Source organism: Gasterosteus aculeatus, chromosome 1 (assembly GCF_964276395.1).
Source record: "Gasterosteus aculeatus chromosome 1, fGasAcu3.hap1.1, whole genome shotgun sequence".
NCBI lineage: Eukaryota > Metazoa > Chordata > Actinopteri > Perciformes > Gasterosteidae > Gasterosteus > Gasterosteus aculeatus.
Window position 1 is genome coordinate 4923351 of NC_135688.1, and position 20663 is coordinate 4944013.

Genomic DNA, 20663 nt, shown 5'->3' on the forward strand with positions numbered 1-20663 from the left:
ACATTAAATGGCTGTCTTAGTCTCAAAATTCTACGAATGCATGTTTTGAATAAATAAGTAAAAAGTCCACGGTCAAACGGAACCATTAGTTTGGAGCGTGTTCCTCGACGAGCACAGAACAGCGTTGCACGCATTCATTATGGGAATGAAAAGGTTTGCCAAGTCAGCGCCGTTTTTATATCCCACTTCCCCTCCCTGTTAATAGTTTTCTGGTGTCACTCAGCGGGGCGGACCGTGCACGCGCAGGTCCGACACGCACACGCAGCGGAAGTGGCTCCGCACGCGCTTTAAAGGGCTCCGACGGATGACGTCAGTTTTTAGGTAAATTCAACAACGCCGGAAGTTATCGTCGCCCCTCTAAAGCCGAAACAAATCAGTGTTTGTCTATTGGACTTTTCGACTATTTCCTGTTAAATAAACGCTGGCAGCTGCAACATTATAACACTGAACCATTTTGTTCAGCATGACGACCTCCACATATGAACATCACTCCGGAGAGCATCTTCTTAATCTGCTTCATTTATTGTTGTATCTCTAATGTGCCACAGGTCTCTTGCTGTTGAGGACACCCCCCCCCCCCCCATCGTCTCCCCCCCACCCCCTCCACCCGTCTAACGTGCACAGGAGCCTCCCCCTGGTCTGCTGTCACCATTGGACCTCACAGCAAATGATTAACCACGTCCATGTGAGGACTCCTTCCTTCCATGACATCCTCGGGTGGAGAAGCAGCAACAGACGGCAGAAGGGCTCAAACCCACCGCAGCCGTTGTTCAAGTCGAAGCACCCGTTGTTATGAGGCGGCGCCCGTTAAGAACGACAGATCACAAACTGATTTCTGATTTCTTTGTCCAATCCCTCCGGCTAGCCTGCAGCGATTCCCAGATTAAATCGGCCCCGGGTCAGGAAAGTTGACCATTAACCTCTAGAACTGATTGCGTGCACATCTCCAGTCGTAAGCAGCTGAGGGAATATTGAGGATCCTGTGGCAAAGTTCACTGTCAAGAAGTCTGTCGAACGCCAGGAGCCGGCTCCTTTTCTCTCAATTGCACGCGTATTCTTCCAGTTTTTTGTCATTTTTAAAGCACTAAATCCGCAGCCATGGCAGCAGCGGGTTATGGATACTACAGAGGCACCATATTTCTGGCCATGTTTTTGGGCTACACGCTGTACTACTTTAACAGAAAGACCTTTTCCTTTGTGATGCCTTCACTCATGCAAGAAATTCAGCTGGATAAGGACGACCTGGGTATGAGACTCTTGATTTATGATCGACTTCACCCCCGATTGTTGTTTGGCTCGTTGTATATAAGTCACAGTTTATGCTCTTACAGTAAGGTAGCATCTTTCATGAAACTGTTTTTATAAACATTGGAATTGTAAGAATCTAAAGATGAATGAATTATTCAGCCCCAAACACATATATTTTAATATGTTTCCTTGATTAGCTGTTTGCTCTTTTGCGGGACCATCTCGCTTTTTAAAATTTTGAACGCCCTTTTGTTCAGGCATGATCACCAGCAGTCAGTCTTTGGCCTACGCTATCAGTAAGTTCATCAGCGGCGTGCTTTCGGACCAGATCAGCGCCCGCTGGCTCTTCTCCATTGGCCTGTGCGCGGTGGGAGGCATCAACGTGGTCTTCTCCTGGTCCTCCACCGTCGCCGTCTTCTCCGGCCTGTGGTTCCTCAACGGCCTGGGCCAGGGCCTGGGCTGGCCTCCCTGCGGCAGGGTGCTGCGCAAGGTACCTCGCCATCGTCCCGTCCCATTCGACGCGTTTATTTTACTCAGTGCAGTTTGAGCGTTAGTCAATATTCAGTGGGGGTGCAATGCACACAAGGCTACATTGTCACCACGCAATGTGGAAACTGTCAGTCGCCCGTCATACAGTGATTCGGGACGCCGCCCTGGTTCAATGATTTCATCCCTCCTGTACGTGAAAGGTGCTGTAACGGCACTTCCTGCCATCTCGTTACTTCCTCTGCCGTCAGTGGTTTGAGCCCTCTCAGTTCGGGACGTGGTGGGCGATTCTCTCCTGCAGCATGAATCTGGCTGGCAGCTTGGGCCCCATCATTGCCACGGTGCTGACCCAGAGCTACAGCTGGAGGACCATACTGTTCGTGTCCGGAATGATCTGTGTGGCGGCTTCCTTTTTCTGCCTGCTGCTCATCAAGAACGAGCCCAAGGATGTGGGGCTTCCCAGCATCGAGGCAGCAGCCAAGAAGAGCAAAGGAGGTGACACTGAATGCTCATTTTAACCTAAATAAAGCACCACATGTTTATTTCAACATACCTGATGTCTCGGCACATTACGCAGAGGCGTGCGTGTGTTTTTGCACAGCGTGTGCCTCCCTGTGTTGTGACTAAAGGTCGGTGTTGGCGTGGACTTTGCGCCCCTCTCGTGCTGTTTGTACACGGTCAACGTGAGAAAGAGGCCGCGTTTCATTCGTGTGATTAGAAGCATAATAACACTCTGTCTTCTGCCTGCTTCCGCTTCAGAATCCTCCAGCTATGAAAGCACGCTGTCCGAGTTCCTGCTGTCCCCCTACCTGTGGCTGCTGTCCATGTCCTACCTGGTGGTGTTCGGGGTGAAGACGGCCTGCACCGACTGGGGTCAGCTGTTTCTCATCCAGGATAAGGGCCAGTCTGCACTCATGGGTATGGAGGACAATATGCGGAGGATTTGGCTTTGTCCGATTTGATATATTCTTGCGAATCACGGTGTTCTTCCTCTCATAGGTAGCTCATACATGAGTGCGCTGGAGGTTGGAGGCCTGTTTGGCAGTCTCGCAGCAGGTTATCTTTCGGACAAGGCGGTGGCCAAAGTGAGTTTGCATGAATAAGGACTTAACCCCCGAAATGTTTCTGCATCACAGCCACATAAAGGACAATAAATGGTCCTGTTTATATGTAATCGGAAGTTGGCAACAAAAGAAACCAGGACAACTGTTATTTGTTCCCTTATTTTGTGCAGCAACGCAAGACGCTCTACGGCAATCCTCGCCATTTCATCCTGGTCTGCATGATGGCTGGAATGTTTGTGTCCATGTACCTGTTCAGAGTCACGGTCACCGCTGACAGCTCAAAGGTATCTCTCCCACACAGACGTCCCGTTCAACGGAAGTTGAAAACGAAGAGATTCTTAAGCGCGTGTTGCCTCTCATTTGTACGTCCAGGTGTGGATTCTCAGCTTGGGTGCTGCTTTCGGTTTCTCCTCTTACGGACCAATAGCGTTATTCGGAGTTATAGCCAATGAGAGCGCCCCCTCCAACTACTGCGGGACGTCACACGCCATTGTTGCCCTGATGGCTAACGGTAAGTTCAGTGGCTTTAGTTTCAGAATCATCGCCTAATGCATCACCTGCACATATGGAGCCTTAGTAATGAAACAATACAAATAGTTCCGTAGGGATTTACTTGGTTTAGTTTATATATTGTAGAACATACTTTCTCTTCTTTAATCCTCGGGAGTAAACTTGTCTTCTCCTCAGTCGGTGGCTTCCTGTCTGGACTTCCATTCAGCACCATTGCCAAACATCACGGCTGGGAAACGGCCTTCTGGGTAGCCGAGGTCTCCTGTGGCGTCACCACCATTGGATTCATCCTTCTGCGCAACATCCGCAACAAGATGGGTCACGTGTCCAAGAAAGCCGAATAAAACCTCATTACATCTCTTCTTCTCTATTCCAGACAGAAACGGATATTTTAAGCCATCAATGTATTTTAATATTTTTGTAACTTGATTTTTTTTATTTTACAATAGTACTTGTTGTCTTGCAGGACTTGGATATAAATTAAGAATTTCAAGAAAAGTTTGAAATGCGTTTTCTACAGTATTTACTAAAATAACCTTGTTGTTTGCCCAGTAATGGGACATCTAAAGAAATGTTTCTGTTTACAAACACTTAAGTATTTCAATTATAAGAGCATAAAACTGGCACCTGTTTTGAACTAATGTATTATACATGTGTTTTTTTTTACTACTTGGTAATGAATCGTGAATGGAAAAATACTTTTTTTATAGAAAGCAAATTGTGTAGTCGGCAAAGGCTTGAATAAATTATAGTTTGTTTCATAGTTTAAGCTAAATATCCAGCATACTAAAGTTACATCAATCATTCAGTTAATATAAATGCACACAAACACAAATATGCAAAAATGTATTTAATTTCAAGTATTTACAAAACATAATATATATTTACAATGTGTTAATTAACGATCCGACACCAACTTATAAAACAAAAAAAAAATTGTTTAGTTTTTTCTTCTTAATAACTGAATTTTGAACCACCTTCGCATGAAGTCAGTCTGTTGTGGAAATCATTGAACATATCTAGTCTCCCCTAGTTCAAGATCCAGCTCCAAAGTTTCCCGCCTTCTCTGCAATTTCCAGTGCACCCTTCAGATTCTGGTCAAAGAGTTCACACCTGAGAAAATGAAATGTTTGCAGTGACATCAGATGACACAAGCAATTGGTTGTGTGGGTGCAGGCAACAATTCACAAAAGACACACAAAGACACAGAATGGGAAGAAACCTCAGCCTGATTCCTCGTGATTACCTGATTGGCATTTCCAGAGAATAAAACGGGTTCTTGAGTGCAAAATCCGAATAGATCTCGTATATCTTCCTCAATAATGCATCAATACCAGACTGTCGAGGGTCTGCCAGCACGATGAACTTTATCCCTGAGAGAACCACCGGGAAACAAGAGATGGCGAGGACATCAGTGCAAAATAACTACTGTCAAACACACAAGTAGTAATTGTCTCATGTACAGAATACCGAGTGGGTCGAGTTTTTTTAGATGCGACTTAATATCACAACGTGCTTTGTTACACATGTCCTTGTTTCACAGTGACGCCCTACTGACCTGTGAGCGTCTGGAAACAGTGGAGTTTGAAGACATCCGTCTCTAGCATCTCAATCCCTGAACTGCCGACGTCAGGAGACAGCTGGGAACCAATAGCAAACAACCTGGGGGGAGAAACACACCATTTTATGCTCATATCAGAGATCCACAGACAGTATGCAATGTGTCACACTAAATGGTAGTCCTTCAATGTGAATCCAGCAGCAGCTAAAAGCAAGCAGCCAACCAGATGCGATGAGACTATGAGATGTAGTTACTGTGCACAGAGGAATATTCTTAATGTGTTGGGTAATGTCGAACTTACGAGTGGAACATGGATGCCAGCATCAGCTTCTCGTTTGAGCTCAGTCGGGCCCGTCCAAAGCGAATAGACACCGGATAATTAGCAGGATCCTTTAAATATTCAAGGGTGTCCTTCCCGTCTGCGGTGTTCTTGCCTTGCACGTCAACTCCGTTGATGGACAGCACTGCGTGGCCCACTGCAGAGTGACAGAAAACGCTATCAAAGACCAACGAAACGCAACGCTAAATGGGTGAAATAGCCCACAAGAGAGGGTTCTAATGTTACGTTAACGTTAGCTAGCAAGTAAACAGAGCTAGCGTTACGTGAGCTAACGTAACGCCCCGGTACGTTACCTCGGATTCCGTCCCGCTGCCCGAACGATACGACCACCTTTTCGTCGTGATTCTTCAGCACCAAGTCTAAAGGGTAGCTAAACGTTTTCTCGGCCTCCGCTCTCGGGACATAATTGTCATATTGGTAAATTAAACCTCCGGCCTTGTTCACCACGTACACACTGAAGATCACCATGTTTGCGACGCCCCGCACGGCTGACACGTGTCACGTGACAGTGTGTGTGACAGGACAGCTAAAAAAAAAAAAAGCATATTAAGCTATTTTATATTTTCCTTATTGCTTTTAGCTTGGTATCAAAATAAAATCGACCGATATAACCATATGGTCTATTGGTAAGACTGAACAATTTCATGTGCCAATAGCGATTAAAAAAACGATCGAACTCAATTTCCCATAACTCCCTATTCCACTTCCGCATACACGGGTTGTCTAAGGGGCACTTGCACGGGTGAACTTCCTTTCGCTCCGACATCTTGACGAGGAAACATGGTGAGGACAGTTTACACACGTTTTGTCGAAACAAATAAAAAAATGGTCCACCTTTCCTACACTAATGTCGAGTTGTAATTATACGGAGTATGTGGCAAATGCTACGGTTGCTGCTCCGCTGTCCAGAGTGTATCAGTGACGAATTAACGTGTTGGATTTCACTCATTTAGCGGTTGGCTAGCTCGCTCGCTAGCTAGCGTGCTAACTGCTCCATGCTCTCGCATTAAACCGGTGAAAGAACGTGCACTGATCCCGGTTAAAGCACTATAATGCAAATGTGACCCATCCCTTGGTCGATCAGGATAGACTATTACTATGTTGATATTATAATTTAGAATAAGTCGTGGTCATAGCGAGTCTTGTACGCTCATCCGACTAACGAGGCAAGGCCATCCCATGCCGGACAGTAACGTTCGTTAACCTCAGGCCCCCGTCCCGTCAGCTGAACGCACGTCTCCTAACGATCATCATCGTATTGATGAACACGGCGGTTGAAGCACATTTTGACGTGGCCCACGTGTGACGTTAGCCCTTAATGTGACGCGTTGTAACCTGCAACGTCCTCCTTGTGTTTCAGCCTCCCAAGCAGGACAAGAAGAAGGACGCTGGGAAGTCCAAAAAGGAGAAGGACCCAGTCAACAAATCCGGAGGCAAAGCCAAGAAGAAGGTGTGTAGTGGTTAAATGCCCACAATTGTTGCCTTACATGTGTCTTCTTCTTTTTCACCTTGAATACTACAGAGCTTTCCTAATCCAAAACTTTTTTTTTAAATATTGTGATTTGAGCAGAAGTGGTCCAAGGGAAAGGTCAGGGACAAGCTCAACAACTTGGTACTCTTCGACAAGGCGACCTACGAGAAGTTGTACAAAGAGGTCCCCAACTACAAGCTCATCACCCCAGCTGTTGTGTCTGAGAGGCTGAAGATCCGTGGCTCTCTGGCCAGGAACGCTCTCCAGGAGCTGCTCGCTAAAGGTAGTTTGTAAAAAAAAAAAAAAAAAAATCAAGGTCTGCCCAAAAAGTAGTGCACTCTAAATTAGAACATATATATATATATTAGTCTTATTTGAGTTTGCATTCAAAACAATAAGAGCCTTGAACCCTCACTGCTTTTACAGCACTTAGTGTTATGAGGTATCGTTGGCATCGTGCTGCACATTCTGTATTTTACGTCCTGGTAAAATTCCATTAACCAATTGTTCTACTTTCAGTGTAGTTAATTTTTCAACATAACCAGAATTGTAGCTCCTTCCTCAGATGTTTAATTCGCTACGCTGTTGGTCAAGCGAGATCATTCTGTTAAATTGAAATTATTCATAGAACTGATTGTAAATGCATTTTTCTGTCTCCTTCAAAGTATCTTGGAAGAGCTGGTTAGTGGTTTAATCTTGGGGCTAAGCCTAAACCTTAAGTAATCTCACGTACCAGAATATCTATTGAATGCAGAGGTGCAGATGGTTTGAACAGCAACAATAACTCTTTGTCATCTATATTGTGATGCAACATTAAGCTCATGGTAACACCAAGTCATCAGCACTTATGGCGTTTTTCTCAACGCTCTCTCACTACATATCATGCTAATGTGTTTCACTGGCAGATCCCAAATGAGTGTTTATGGCGGATCTGCAGCGTGTCTACCGCCCACATCACTTATCATAGATGCAACAGTGTTTTTGTCTTTAATATACTTCTCTTAAAATCTATTAAAGAACAATTTGCAAAAGGAGCATGTGAATGCTTTTCAAAACATTTTAGTAATGTAAAATATTATACTGCTTCCCACAGCGACCAAGCAACCGGGTTAGATAACAAATGGTGGACGTGATAAAGCATTAGAATCCATTGAAGGAGGAACTTTTGAATGAATCCGTTACCCATCACGCTCCAGTGACTGCATGCCACAGGCACTCAAATCGATGCACCTCAAACATTACCATAGAGAGGTGAACTGCGTTTATCTAACGTAAAGGATAAACGGCTCACTGACTATGCAGTTTGGTTCTGATAAAATGCGTATAGTCTCAAGCTTTGAGTGAGCTATAAAAAAGCAATGTGTTAAACTGCAGGACTTTTTGGTGGTCGTACTGGTTTATGAGGTGAATTGTCCACATCAACAGAGTGGCTAAAACTTGTAAATCACCTGTTGGAGTGATTTTAATACGGCTAAAGACTGATAACCGATAACTCTTAGACCAAAGCACGATAATTACAGTTGAAATGACCCGTCTGCTCAAGTGATTTGCAGTATAACTGAGCGGGGAATGGCTGCACATATGAAATGGTTGTGCGTGTGTGTTTGGCTAAAAAGCAAACATGGTTTTGAATTTCAGGAATGATCAAACTGGTGTCCAAACACAGAGCACAGCTCATCTACACACGCAACACCAAGGGTGGAGATGAGGAGGCAGAGAAAGCAGCAGAGAAAGCATAATCAGGTACAAAGCAAACATCTGTCACTAGTTGTACTTCAGTTTTTATTCATTCATCTTTTAGTTGCATTTACTGACCGGCTACCTTTTTTGTCTTGCAGGTCCTCCTGTGTTTCTTCCAATGAGCTGTTTGTAATAAAAGGTGAATAAAAACTGAAAAGACAAAATCACATCTGTGCATTTTACTATTGTGTGAGTAACTGTACTAATGGCAAGATGGGTGACCATCAAAATTCATACAGCTGTTGTGCTAATATCTCCCCGGGCAAAATGTAACTGGGTTAAAAATCCAATGTAAGTCGCTTTGGATAAAAGGGTCAGCTCAATGACATAGTAGTAATAATGATGATGATGCAGCAGCGTCTGCAGGTTAAGGAGTTAAGTAGAACGAGTGTCCCGATGGACGATCAAGGTGATACTGATTTATGTGTGCAGGCAAACACTAAAATAAAGAACCAGTCCCTCCAAAAAAACCCCATCTGAATCCCTCAATTCGTACAGCGTGTCAACCGATAAATTCAAGGGGACGTCTTCCCTCCACTGAACTTCATCTCCGTGTAAGATGGATATTTTCTTCCCAGCTGTTCCATTCACGTCGCCCCATTTGTCTGTTAAATGCCCCGGGCAGTGACCGGTTATGAGATCTTAATAAGAAATGGCATAAAATGATGCTGTCGGATGTTTGCTGCGGGCATCAAGGGCGCAGGAGTTCTGATTGATGCAGTCGGACGTCCCGTTGTCGCTGCTCAGCACCACCTGCAGCCAAACCAACTACACCATCCAAACAAACTACACCATGCAGGAGGCTGATGAATGCGCCTCCATCAGCTCCTCCAGCATCAACAGCTCTTCCACCAACAGCTCCTCCTGCATCGCCATCCGTTGCTGCGTGATTTATTTCAGAATAAACTGGCTGCTGCAGGGGCACACATGGCTAATACCTTTGTCTTTATAAGGCCGTCCATGTATCGTGATGTATATCGAGGGGACACAGTCTGCGGTGTGGCTGTCTGACACCTGGACCCTCAAGCTATGGGAGCTGGTCCATGTGCTCTGTGTTTCCATCACTTCCTGCTGCTTTTCTTTGGCATGATTTGATTGGCTACAGAGCCTTTGGGGTTTCTACTTTAGACATTTTATAAGTTTAGCTTTGTCTGTTTAACAGTGTGCAGACGGCACTGATTTTGGGATCCTTTTTGACTCACGGGTTTGAGCCCATTTCCTGTATGCATCGTCCTGTGTGCCTCACTTTTGTCCTTTGACCAAATCTTAATTTATGTACTGTTATGCTATGGAAATGGCCATCCACTAATTCTGTCGTGTGATGAAGTTCTTTCCATTCAGTTACCCCAAGACGTGGTATTTGGTTAGTTTTCATATGTAATTCTATCCGTCACAGCCCTTTCGCTGGAATGGATTTTAGTGAATCTATTTTCAAGAGTGTTTTGTGTGTTTCAGGCGTCAATGCCGAACACAACTTGGTCAACCTCAGCAGTCAGCTGTCTGACACATGAGGGTCTTCGGCTGATTTGGGTCCTTGAGCTGTAAAAGCTGCTCAATGCGCTCACTCTGTCTTTCACAGCACTGAATGCCACACGCTGCAGATCTGCTCGGTCCACTGTTTGGGTTTTACTTCAGTAAACGGTCTGATGTCATTGCTCTGCTCTCTCCTCGGGCACCCTCACACACACACACACACACACACACACACTATTAATACGCTGTGTCTGCTGCTTGTCTCTTCTGCCACTCTGACTTACTAACTGCCCTCCACAAGGTCCCTCTCTCTCTTACTCTCCCCTCCCTCCCTCCCTCTCTCTCTCTCTCTCTCTCTCTCACACACACACACCCCGATGGTACTCAGATGTCTGCAGAGACGGCTGCAGAGGGGAGTGGTGGTGGCAGCGCCGTCTCGTGGTGCTTCCTGAGCTGCATTTATGGCTCTCAGCTGCTGACTGGCTGACAGACGAGTGAGCGGCTCAGTCTCTGCTCACCGGGGGAGAGAGAGAGAGAGAGAGAGAGAGCAACACTCAACGGTGAGTCCTCTGCCCTTTCTTCCACAAGTGCTGTCATTGTGTCTCTTTTGTGGACGTCCTCTTAAGGTAATGTTTGGAAAGGAAACCCTTTCACCTACTGAGCAGTTTCTCTATATGTTCCTTTTTTTTTCCTTCTCTCTTTCCTTTGTCTCACAATGTGCTGCGAATACTTTGTAGTTTTGGAAAAGGTCTTTTGAGGCTGCCAGCTGTCTGCGCTCTTACCTTACATGGCCAGAAATATGTGAACACCAAGGTAACGAAAAGAGGACCTCACTGGGGTTTTTTGGTGTTATGAGCAACACTACGGTGTTTTTTCATTGTTTCTATTAGTTACGGCCATGTAATGTGTGTGTGTGTGTGTGTGTGTGTGTGTGTCCCTCCTGTGCTGCCCTTTTAAATTTAGTTCACAATCCTGCGGACTATTTTTAGAAGTTGAGGCGTCGGAGTGGAGACGTGACGCCGGCTACTCGCCAGACGGACAAACTTTTTGCCGTTGAGTCTCCGCTCGAGAAGGGGAAGCCTTGATTCTAAAAAAAACCCCGTGGCTCCTCCCCAGAGGTCAGCGACCCGGCCGGGCCGGGGCCCCCCGGGTTAAGGTGCCCTGCTAACAGTCCTAAACAACGTGGTCTTAGTGGAATCTGCATTGTAGTGTAGGATCAGTATTTGTTTTGGATTGACAGTTTGTCACCACGAGGCTTAAAAAAGGCCCGATGGGAACATCTTTTCCTCCGGGGTGCGAGGCTGTGCTTCACGTGAGCAGTGGGTCTGTTTTCTGTTGGGTTGCTATGGAAGGAGCGGTTTGCGGCCGAGGGGCTGGTGGCTGCAGTGAAACTGGAGCTGGAAGACGCCTTCAAACATCCAGCTTCCGCACCGCTGCCTTTCCCGGCTGTCGCCGAAGCACCCGGTCCTCTTAATGGCGCTCGTCAAATCCATTATCGGCGTAATGAACAAACCCGGCGCTCATTTGCCCGGAGTGGGCTGATCAACACGTTAACCCGCAAATGCTCTGCGGCTGTTAAATGGGTGTAGTGCGGGGATTTTGGAGTAGGTCAATTTAACAGACGCTAATTCATCTCAGTCCTCATTTGAGCCTCGCTGGAGAACTTAATTTAATTTACTTTCTCTGCTGCGTTTTGCACATTCAATTTCTCACCGTGACCTCTTGATGTATTAAAATGAGGGAAAATGACCGTTGTGCATAACTTACTGCTCATCAACCTTCGATCTCCTCTCCCCTGTGGAAAAGACACTTTTTGGGGGCGAGAGGGGGGGAGAAAATGAATTGGTTTGGTTGTGAAATAAGGGCTATTCATCACAGCTGGGCTCGGCGTCCATGTGACGGTTCCTGTGGATAAGCGGGTTCGGTCGCAGAAATACACTCGGCCTTTTATGCAAACACATCTCCTCTGTGTTTACTGCAAACGGCGAGAAGCATGAGCTGTGGAGACCTTTTATTATCGGCTCCCTGGAACATCACGTGGGCACAGAGCTCCGGCGGCGGGCTGGTTTGCTTTTTATTCAGCGCCGCATGCTGAGAGGGCGGAAAACCTCATTATTTACAGAAGCGCAGCTCAGTTCGGTTTGTTCGTACCGTGCAGTCGGTGGGCCCCTTTCTGCTGGTGGCGGCAGCGGGTTCATGCGCCCAGAACATCTGTTTATGTCAGAGAGGAAATCAATTTGGGTTTGAAAAGTGGCTCCTTAACATGATGGAAACGGCCTTTTACTGCGTCGGTACGATGGAACATCTTTCCCGTATGTAAATCAGCCCGGCTCCTGGATACACGGGGCCTTGCTTACAGAACTTTTTTGCTATAAAGTATAGATGAGCATTTTCTCCGGTCCTTGTCCCGGGACAAAAGCGGCGTTCTCTGCAGCTCGTGTTTAGTTATTAATGCAGATTATTCAGAGGAGTGACATTGCTCCCGTCTGCAGCCTCGTGTGGTCCTTGGCTCCGCTGTGCCGTTGTGAAATCTGTCCCCGAGGTTCCCTGTTGTCACATTGTCAGATGGTGTAAATGTGCTGACTCGAGGGCTCGCTCGCTAGCAGGCTCCTGCAGTTGGAACCCTCACGTGAGCTGAATGCACAAAACGGCGGTTCCTGGTTGGAGACATTCGTCACTTGCGGCCTTCTGCTGAGTGGCCGGAAAGTAGCCGACTGCCTCGGCTCTGTGGTGGGCGGCATTTTTCCTTTTGGAAGTTTTTCCATTGGCGCAAAGAGCCGGTTATCCGCTGGTTGAACTGGCAACGCCCGTGTGCGGAGAAGGAAAAAGTGCAGCCGTAGGAAGATGGCTCTCGGTAGAGTTCTGATCTTCAGCAGGTGTGCAACCATCACGGCTGTGGAGCGATGGAAGAAATCAACAAACCAACAAAACCGTCAAAAACACTTATTTCAACTCAAAAGAGCAGCGAGGAATGCGGCCAGTTGGCTCGAAGTCTCGCCATGAGTCACGTCATGCAATCCTGGCAAACAAAAACAGATAGATTTCCAACTGTTTGCCCCGGCAGAGGTGACGAGGTGCTTGGCAGTTTGTGCACCGGTAGTTCTGTTTGCCAAACGCACAAAACACAAAGCGAGCCCCCGGCCGGGGGGTGGGGGGGGTGGGAGCAGTGAGGGAGGAGCCGGCAGACGTACAATGGCAGAATTGTCCTTGGCGCATGTAGTCATAGCTAGCCAGCCCAAATACTATGCAGGGAGTGCACAATGAGATCAGCCAAGGACTGACCGAGAGGTACACAAACACACAACCGAACCCACAATCCTCCTAATGGAAATGATCAGGAATATGTTACTTGTCACTGTGTCTGCAGGCTCACAATCTCACTAAAATATACTCGATAATACATTTTTATAGCGATGCCGTGAGGTTGCTTGTAGTGACGAACCGTCATGGCAACCTTAAGCTGATCTTTTTCAGACACATTTGGCAACCAGCTGGTGACCAATGATATTTCCCTCAAGAGCTGATGGAGAACTTGAATATTGTAACAGTGAATTTACATAAATAATGCCAATGTTCAACTGCTGGATGTATGCATAGAAACTTAAAGGGATTGTGTCCGTTTTCTGCTGCCCCAAGTGGCCACAAAAGGCACTGCAGCTCAGAATATTACAGCGTTGTCAGAATAATTGTGTGTGGCTGCAGATATCACATACTAATATGTGATATACTCATAGTTGCTGTCACTTCCAGTCCAGGCTGAACGGCTCGAAAGACCCACGTTTCTTCCCTTTAACATCTGTCTCTGTGGCCTGCGTGGCCTCCATGTGGCAGCCAGCAGATGGTGCGGGAGCAGTATGTCACCACCACCCAGGGCAGCAGCTCGCCCGGGCCGGTGCCCGATAACGTCTACAAGATCGGCATCTACGGCTGGAGGAAGCGCTGCCTCTACCTGTTTGTCCTCCTGCTCATCATCATCCTGGTGGTCAACTTCGCCCTCACCATCTGGATCGTCCGGGTGATGTGGTTCAACACGGTACGCGTGCTTCTCCTCGGCGGGCTGTGCGTGCTTTCTTTTCTCTCCTTCTGGTCCCATTTGTCTTCTGTGGCTGGGCAAACATGGAGACAAATGAAATGTCACTGTTTTTAACCAAATAACTATTTTACAACCATGTCGCGGGGTCCATTATTGGAGCTTATTTTTGGTAGACTTTTGATAATTGCTTTTGTACGTAAAGGCAAATATGGGAGGTGACCAAAATGCCCCTTTTAAGTCCAGGAAAGTACAATGCTTATTCCATATTGCGATATCAAAAATGCAGATGTCCTCTCAGATCGATGTATTGGCCTCACCTACTTTCTTCCTTCCATGCTTCACTTTCTGTCTTATCACATGACCCAATGATCCTGTTTGTTACATTTATCATGAGCAGCAGAGGTGGTGTTATTTATTATTAACTGACACTCGGCTGTCTATAGAGGGATAGTTTATTTTCTATTTCATGCAGGCTTGTTTGCTTCTCGAGTCCAGATGGCATCCATGGAGTCATGCAGAAAAAGGGACTCAACAGACGTCCACACACACACACAGACACACACAATGTCGAGGCACAGCTAAATCTGTCTGGTTTAGTCCATTGGTAAACGATAAATAAGCTATAAATTGGTTAGCTGTCAAACTATGAATGTTTGTCCTGAATTTTACCGGAGTCTGTGTTCCTTCTCTTTGGCCGCAGGGGGGGATGGGACTCCTACAGGTGAACTCGGATGGCGTCAAGCTGGACGAGGGCGAGTCGGACTTTCTTTTCCCCGTCTACGCTCAGGAAATCCACTCCAGAGAAGTAAGATGAGCGAGCACTTTTCTCTCTGTTCCACATCCTTTTTTTTCTTTCTAGTTTCCTAGTCTACGTCCCGCTTTCTTCCTCCTGTCCAACTCATTTTCAAACTTCTGTTCGTCGAGTGGGCCTTTCCATTATTGCATCTCACAGTTTACCAAATTGAAACCTGATTGAGTTGCATCCGTGCGGAGGAGACACGCTGCCAGCTTCTAAATCTAATTCCTCACAGACAATCGAGGCACTTTTATCCAGCTGTAGAATTGCATATTTCCGACTCTACTCTTTTCTCTTTTGGAGATGTGTCAGACCAAACTGGATTTGGAGGTCCCACGCGGCACACGTGGTGCGCAGAGAGCTCCCCATTAACCTCGGGATATTTGTGGTGGAAAGTAGTTTATGGGCTGCCTGCGAGCAGCAGATGGGAACACTTTGCTGCAGTTGTTTGGTTGCTTTGTCTTTTCTTGCTCACAGCAGCAATTTTCTCGCATTTTCCTTCTTTATGGGCCCCGTTAAAGAGGTAATGTTTTCCTTATTTACGGACTGACACTTTCTCTAATGTAGTCCGTGGATGTCTGATGAGATTGAGGATTCAGTGAGCCAACCCGCCGCCGTTTTCTTTGTAAACTGTTGCGGCTTCCTCATTTTAAACATTTCACAAAACCTTACTTTTTCTGAGTGTGAGAATTCTTTTTAAAATTTCTAAAATCGGAAGCCATTTACTGCCACAAATGTTACACATAGAGGAACTGGACTGAATTGGTAAGAATAAAATAGAATAAAATAAGATAAAGTAAAATAACATACAAATATACCAGCAAGAATTTAACATGTTTTATTTTAAACGTGTATGTAAAAATGCACCATTATAAAGGGTCGATAAGCTGTAGCTATTATTATGGTCAGCAAATGTATAAAACCTTTTCAGAAAGGAAGGTACAGGTATGCTTAAAGCTCAGTGGGGCTTTACATGGGGACCGTGAGGATTTGAGCGTAATGCTAACATGTTTATCATATATTATTATTTATTGTATTTACCACTTTTACAGTCTTGCATGATGTGGTCTGTTTTTTCTAATATTCCTTCATCTTATTTAAGCTCCATTTTTCCAAGTAAGTGCAAATGTAAAGTATATCAGCATTGCTTCTTTTCTTTTCTTCTTTTCTTTTTTCAGGACGCTTCCCTTCTAGTGCACTCATCGGAAAATGTTTCGCTTAACGCCCGCAATGAAAATGGTGATGTCACGGGGAGGATCTCTGTGGGTAAGAGCCTGAAAGGGGACACATGTGCACACAGGAACACATGGAGCACTCATGCTTCACAAAGTATCCGCTTGATGTACGAGGGCAATAGTAAAGTCATTCATGCGCTTGTCCTGCAGCAATTCCTCATCCAACATTAATAGTGACGAGAAGCCGTCTTTCCATTTAGAATCTTTTCGATTTCCATTTAAAATCCATTAAACGCACAATTCCTCTCCCTGCCATGGCTTCTGGGTCGTTCTACATCACACACAGGGCCCAGAGGCCTGTGGAGGATCATATTTGTGTCTTTTATGGCTCGCCGGCGGCAGCGTTTGAGCCTTCCGTCATAATTAAAAGGCCAACAAATGACCCTAACTAATTGCGGTGTTCCACAGTGCGGTAATGTATCCTTGATCATTAAGCTATAAAAAAAGCATAGTCTTCATAATCTCGACCCTGTGGATAAATGCAAGGTGCTTGTTAGAGAAGAGAAGACGCGGGTTCACAGTCTAAGGTGCTGAAGTGGGATAAATATTTCCTTGACTGATGTCTCTCATCGGGCCGTGAACATCAATGTGGCCTTTCAGTCTCAGCCGTGTTGTCGTTACTTGTTTGACACATTTTTAAATGTACACGTTTCCTTTCAGAAAGTGGTGGCTTACTCACCTCTTTTGTTCCGCTGCCTGTGAGGAGGTTCAGATCATCTCGTAGCGATGCCTGAATCTGCTTCACTGTATTCTCCCAGTTTGAGGAGGGAGATTGGATTTTGATTGAACCACTTCCAAACCCCTTCAGGTGTTCTTGCTGCTTTTTGTCGTTTGCAGGTCCAACGGAGGCTCAGGGACACACTCGAAATCTGCTCATTAACTCCCACAATGACAACATGCTGTTCACTGCAGATGGCGGCCAGACTGTGATTGGACCGGACAAACTACGAGTCACAGGTACACAAACGGCCGCCACCTGCTGCTTCCTCAGAAATATCGCACACAAAAAAAAAAACCTGACTGATGTGAACATAACAGGAGCCATCACTTATGAGGGTGGATATCTGTGCAAACACGCCAGCAAACATTTTTACAATCATTCATGTCATAATTTTAAAAGTATGGATGTGTTTGGATAAAGTGCTCTTCTATATAAAATAGGTGCTTATTTATCTACACACGAGCTTGCATTAATGCCACGTCGGTAAGATTAATCGCATTAAGATTGTAATCAACTATTTGTGCATCTACAACAAAAATGTAGATAGATATATTAGATATTAGATATATAGATATTTCTCAATAAAACAATTCTCACCCTTTTCCCTGATATTCATTTCAAAACATTTTTGACTTTTTTAAAAAACATTTTAAATGATGAATTTTTAATTTTTGGGGAATTCTTTTGGACCTAATTTTTAAAAACTTTTTTAATGAAATCCTATGAACTTATGTTTTTGACTTTTTTTTCAAAACATTTCTTGACGTAATATTTTTTTTAATTTTGGGGCTTTTTTACCCTGACATTTTTTAAAACTTCTTTTGTACATATAATAATAACTGCCGGAAGTATTTGGACTTTCTTTTCAACGATATTTTTTTTACATATTTCAACAAAAGATATCACACGTCTCAGGAGCACCACACATGTTATATTGCATAAAGAAAGGGGATGGGTGTGTGTGTGTGTGTGTGTGTGTGTGTGTGTGTGTGTGTGTGTTTTATGGATCACTGGCACACTGTGTAGCTTAATGTTGAAGGGCGTGTCAGCTGATTGCTAAATTATACCCAAGGCCGTGTGGGTTGACGGACAGAACACTGCTTCTTTCTTTTTTTTCCTCTTTTTTAAACTGCTTCACAAATTCAAGTAAAACAGAGTAAAAACTAGCCGCTCAAGCCTTGCTAGCAGCTCTGTTGGACATTGTATAATTTTATCACGCTGATCCAAATTAAGTGCACTCTTAACAATGTTTACTGCCTTAGTAATCAGAGCAAAACACAAAGTATGTTAAATATTCAGTGGTTTATATTTAACTAAAGGACAACAATATTCTGGCTGGTGGCACTAGAACTAAGGCCAGAGGTTCACTGAAGTCAGTGTTCATCCTCCGGGGACCATGAATAGATCCCAGCGCGCGTGGGGGATCACATCCTTTGGGTTCGGCTGCAATCGTGATAAAAAATGTAAATGCTGTGCTTGAATGCTGCATATTAATGGCTCATTAAATGTTCATCTGTAGGACTTTTGTAGCTTTGAGTGTATTAAAAAGGTGTGTGTGTGTGTGTGTGTGTGTGTGTGTGTGTGTGTGTGTGTGTGTGTGTGTGTGTGTGTGTGTGTGTGTGTGTGTGTGTGTGTGTGCGCGCACATCCGACCCTCAGAGTGCCGTGGATTCTCTAACACACATTGTCACAAACCTTCTCTCTATCAGGTCCTGAAGGAGCCCTGTTCCAGCATTCAGTGGAGGTTCCCCTGCTGAAATCTGAACCCCTGAAGGACCTAAGGTGAGCCTGAAGATATTCAGAAGAGGGTCGAGTCCTTGCAGAGTTCCACACATCAGCGTCAGCCTGTGACTTCACCAGCCTTGAGGTCTTTGATGAGGGGAAAACTAAAGAGGATTTCGTTTTCATTAAAAAGCAAAGGGACGTATCCACGTAATGGATGGAGGCCGTACTTGTGATGCTGAACTCTTTCGTCTTAGGTTGGAGTCTCCTACTCGCTCTCTCACTGTGGAAGCCCCAAAAGGAGTTCATTTCAAAGCGCTGGCCGGGAACATCGAAGCCGCTTCCAACATGGATATCGTTCTGCAGTCTACTATAGGACTGGTAAGAAAAGCAATGTTCCTTACTATACCTTACTGTATGTTTGTTTTATTAGAGGAGATCTCCAACTCACTTCTTATCAGAGGCGCTGATTATGCCTTTTTGTCTGCTTTCTCTCAGTAAAGCAGTGCATTCACATAACAACACAGTTGCAGGGCATAACACACCCTCATCTCTCTTTTCCTGCTATAAGGAAGAAATTTCCTGCGTTAATCCGTACTGATCTGGTGCTGGATAATTCATGTGAATGTTCACATTCTCTGGTTTTCAGTATTTGTTTGTTTTTCTGCCACAGGAAAGTGGACTTTAATCACTATTCTCATAACTTCCTTATGGATCAGTGCACCCGTCTCATCTTCCAGCATGTTGTATCATTATGTGTGTGTATACAAATGCATTCGGTGGAGTGGAAAGGTTGAAGCGCGGTCGTATCTCTTTGTTGATTCAACACAACTCTCTGGTCTCTCCTCGCTCTCCGCGCCGGCGGCGGTGCAGCTGGTGCTGGATGCCGAGACGGTGCGCATGCCGAGCTTGCCCCAGAGCGGAGAAGGGGTTTCTGGAAATGCTCAGGGTCTCTACGAGGTGTGCGCTTGCCCCAGCGGAAAGCTCTTCCTGTCCAAGGCCGGGGTCACCTCCACGTGCGGCGAGGATCAGGATTGCTAGAATGAGCCTGAAGAGGTTTAGGATTTTCCATCCCTCAGTAGATGCATCGTGTCGGAGGCAAAAAGCACAACGGTTTATATTTTAAAATCTTTATACCACAGTGGGTCACTGACGTCACAGCTCAGATCCCACTGACACATTGAGGCCTGTAATAATACAAATGCCTGCTGGCGTACACGTAGGAGACGTCATGAAGTGCAGCCTTTTTGAGTTGCATTTGTGATCTTCTAAACCATTCAGCTGAAACGCATCGTTCCAAATTTATCAGCATCAGAGCTTTGTGAAGATTCTTTTACACGCACAGTATCATGGCTGGGCAATGAGGAGCTGGTAACAGCTTACATCCTATGCAATATTATCTTGTGGTGCAATAACTAAATTGACTCGTATCAAGGGCTTGGAATAAAACTAAATATCTGAAATCCAGATAGAATGTTATTTTGGTCGATACGACCCCTCTGGGTCCAAGCCCTCCGTATGAATTCTTTTTAAAATTTTCTTGGTGTTTAGCATGTTTTTAATTAATGGGGTACAAATGTTACGAAATGGTAAATATCTTGTCATTGTCGCTTTAAAGATTGATAAAAAAAAAGGTATTATCTTTTTCACATAAAACACACAGCATCAGACTTTTTGTTTCAACTCATTTTTTAAGGGTTGAAATCTAAATACTATTTTTAAGTGTTACTATTTTGGTATTAAGTGTGTGCAATTGTTGTGGGGTTTTTTTAGGTAATAAAATGGTGGATGTTTGAAGTTTGTATTTTTATGCCCCGCAGTGAGCTGGTGTGTTTGTTCAGGAACCTCCTTTACAACCAAGAGTCTGACAGAAAGAACATCACTCTTGACCACCTGAGCATGGAAGCAAAAACGACACGTTTCTAATAGAATAAACAGTCATCGGGAGGTTATGAGTAACGGCACTATTTCAGTTTTGGCTTTTGGGTTAAAAATGCATTGGTTAGCATTCATTCAACTGCAAGACTGCAGGTCATATCTCAGTTTTATCATTAGTTTTTCTAAGTAGATAATTAGCAGTTCTCACACATCTGGCATATTGTAATGGTATGTAATGTAATGTGTATTTATTTTTGTATGTTGAATAAACTTTGTGCTATTCAATGATGCATCTCTCAGCTATTTATTCTCAAACTTCTTTTTCTTCATACTGGTCTCGCGTTTTGTCTTCAACCTAATTAATAAAAAAAGACACTGAACATAAT

The 20663-nt window shown here is 44.9% G+C and overlaps 4 protein-coding genes across 14 annotated transcripts; 3 read left to right on the forward strand and 1 right to left on the reverse strand.

Moving 5' to 3' along the window:
- The first annotated feature begins 97 nt into the window (after positions 1–97).
- slc37a4a (solute carrier family 37 member 4a) lies at positions 98–4071 on the forward strand. Of its 2 annotated transcripts, XM_040167529.2 has the most exons (9): positions 98–321; positions 549–1246; positions 1506–1738; positions 1986–2229; positions 2494–2652; positions 2734–2819; positions 2969–3082; positions 3171–3309; positions 3486–4071. In XM_040167529.2, exons 2-9 carry the CDS (start codon positions 1099–1101, stop codon positions 3650–3652), a joined length of 1290 nt encoding a protein of 429 aa, XP_040023463.2. In that variant the 5' UTR covers positions 98–321; positions 549–1098; the 3' UTR covers positions 3653–4071. The 2 variants fall into 2 exon arrangements, with proteins under 2 accessions (XP_040023463.2, XP_077964848.1); XM_078108722.1 differs by having other exon boundaries at positions 116–1246.
- A 69-nt stretch (positions 4072–4140) lies between these two features.
- trappc4 (trafficking protein particle complex subunit 4) lies at positions 4141–5685 on the reverse strand. Its single transcript, XM_040168212.2, has 5 exons — positions 5503–5685; positions 5171–5345; positions 4867–4970; positions 4555–4681; positions 4141–4421 (listed from the first exon to the last, which is right to left on the reverse strand). The coding sequence occupies exons 1-5, from the start codon at positions 5675–5677 to the stop codon at positions 4343–4345; spliced, it is 660 nt and encodes a 219-aa protein (XP_040024146.1). The 5' UTR covers positions 5678–5685; the 3' UTR covers positions 4141–4342.
- A 34-nt stretch (positions 5686–5719) lies between these two features.
- Positions 5720–8584, forward strand: rps25 (ribosomal protein S25). Its single transcript, XM_040168325.2, has 5 exons — positions 5720–5992; positions 6570–6659; positions 6780–6963; positions 8319–8423; positions 8519–8584. The coding sequence occupies exons 1-4, from the start codon at positions 5990–5992 to the stop codon at positions 8417–8419; spliced, it is 378 nt and encodes a 125-aa protein (XP_040024259.1). The 5' UTR covers positions 5720–5989; the 3' UTR covers positions 8420–8423; positions 8519–8584.
- A 1505-nt stretch (positions 8585–10089) lies between these two features.
- sgcg (sarcoglycan, gamma) lies at positions 10090–20562 on the forward strand. 10 transcript variants are annotated; one of them, XM_078108765.1, is made up of 9 exons: positions 10443–10519; positions 10631–10706; positions 13725–13926; positions 14627–14731; positions 15901–15988; positions 16795–16914; positions 18387–18459; positions 18657–18780; positions 19273–20562. In XM_078108765.1, exons 3-9 carry the CDS (start codon positions 13732–13734, stop codon positions 19438–19440), a joined length of 873 nt encoding a protein of 290 aa, XP_077964891.1. In that variant the 5' UTR covers positions 10443–10519; positions 10631–10706; positions 13725–13731; the 3' UTR covers positions 19441–20562. The 10 variants fall into 10 exon arrangements, with proteins under 10 accessions (XP_040023902.1, XP_040023779.1, XP_040024041.1 ...); XM_040167968.2 differs by lacking the exon at positions 10631–10706 and having other exon boundaries at positions 10090–10453; positions 13729–13926; XM_040167845.2 differs by lacking the exon at positions 10631–10706 and having other exon boundaries at positions 10224–10453.
- Positions 20563–20663: the final 101 nt, after the last annotated feature.

Coding starts and splice junctions, on each gene's coding strand:
- trappc4 (XM_040168212.2), bottom strand. CDS start 5,677: ATGGTGATCTTCAGTGTGTACGTGGTGAACAAGGCCGGAGGTTTAATT. Junction 5,346..5,502: donor GCAGCGGGACGGAATCCGAG/GTAACGTACCGG, acceptor GTCACTCTGCAG/TGGGCCACGCAGTGCTGTCC. Junction 4,422..4,554: donor TCTCTGGAAATGCCAATCAG/GTAATCACGAGG, acceptor TCATTTTCTCAG/GTGTGAACTCTTTGACCAGA.
- rps25 (XM_040168325.2), top strand. Junction 6,660..6,779: donor GAGGCAAAGCCAAGAAGAAG/GTGTGTAGTGGT, acceptor TGATTTGAGCAG/AAGTGGTCCAAGGGAAAGGT. Junction 6,964..8,318: donor CCAGGAGCTGCTCGCTAAAG/GTAGTTTGTAAA, acceptor TTTGAATTTCAG/GAATGATCAAACTGGTGTCC.
- slc37a4a (XM_040167529.2), top strand. CDS start 1,099: ATGGCAGCAGCGGGTTATGGATACTACAGAGGCACCATATTTCTGGCC. Junction 2,230..2,493: donor AGCCAAGAAGAGCAAAGGAG/GTGACACTGAAT, acceptor CTTCCGCTTCAG/AATCCTCCAGCTATGAAAGC. Junction 2,653..2,733: donor GGGCCAGTCTGCACTCATGG/GTATGGAGGACA, acceptor TTCCTCTCATAG/GTAGCTCATACATGAGTGCG.
- sgcg (XM_040167968.2), top strand. CDS start 13,732: ATGGTGCGGGAGCAGTATGTCACCACCACCCAGGGCAGCAGCTCGCCC. Junction 14,732..15,900: donor AGGAAATCCACTCCAGAGAA/GTAAGATGAGCG, acceptor TTCTTTTTTCAG/GACGCTTCCCTTCTAGTGCA. Junction 16,915..18,386: donor GGACAAACTACGAGTCACAG/GTACACAAACGG, acceptor TCTCTCTATCAG/GTCCTGAAGGAGCCCTGTTC.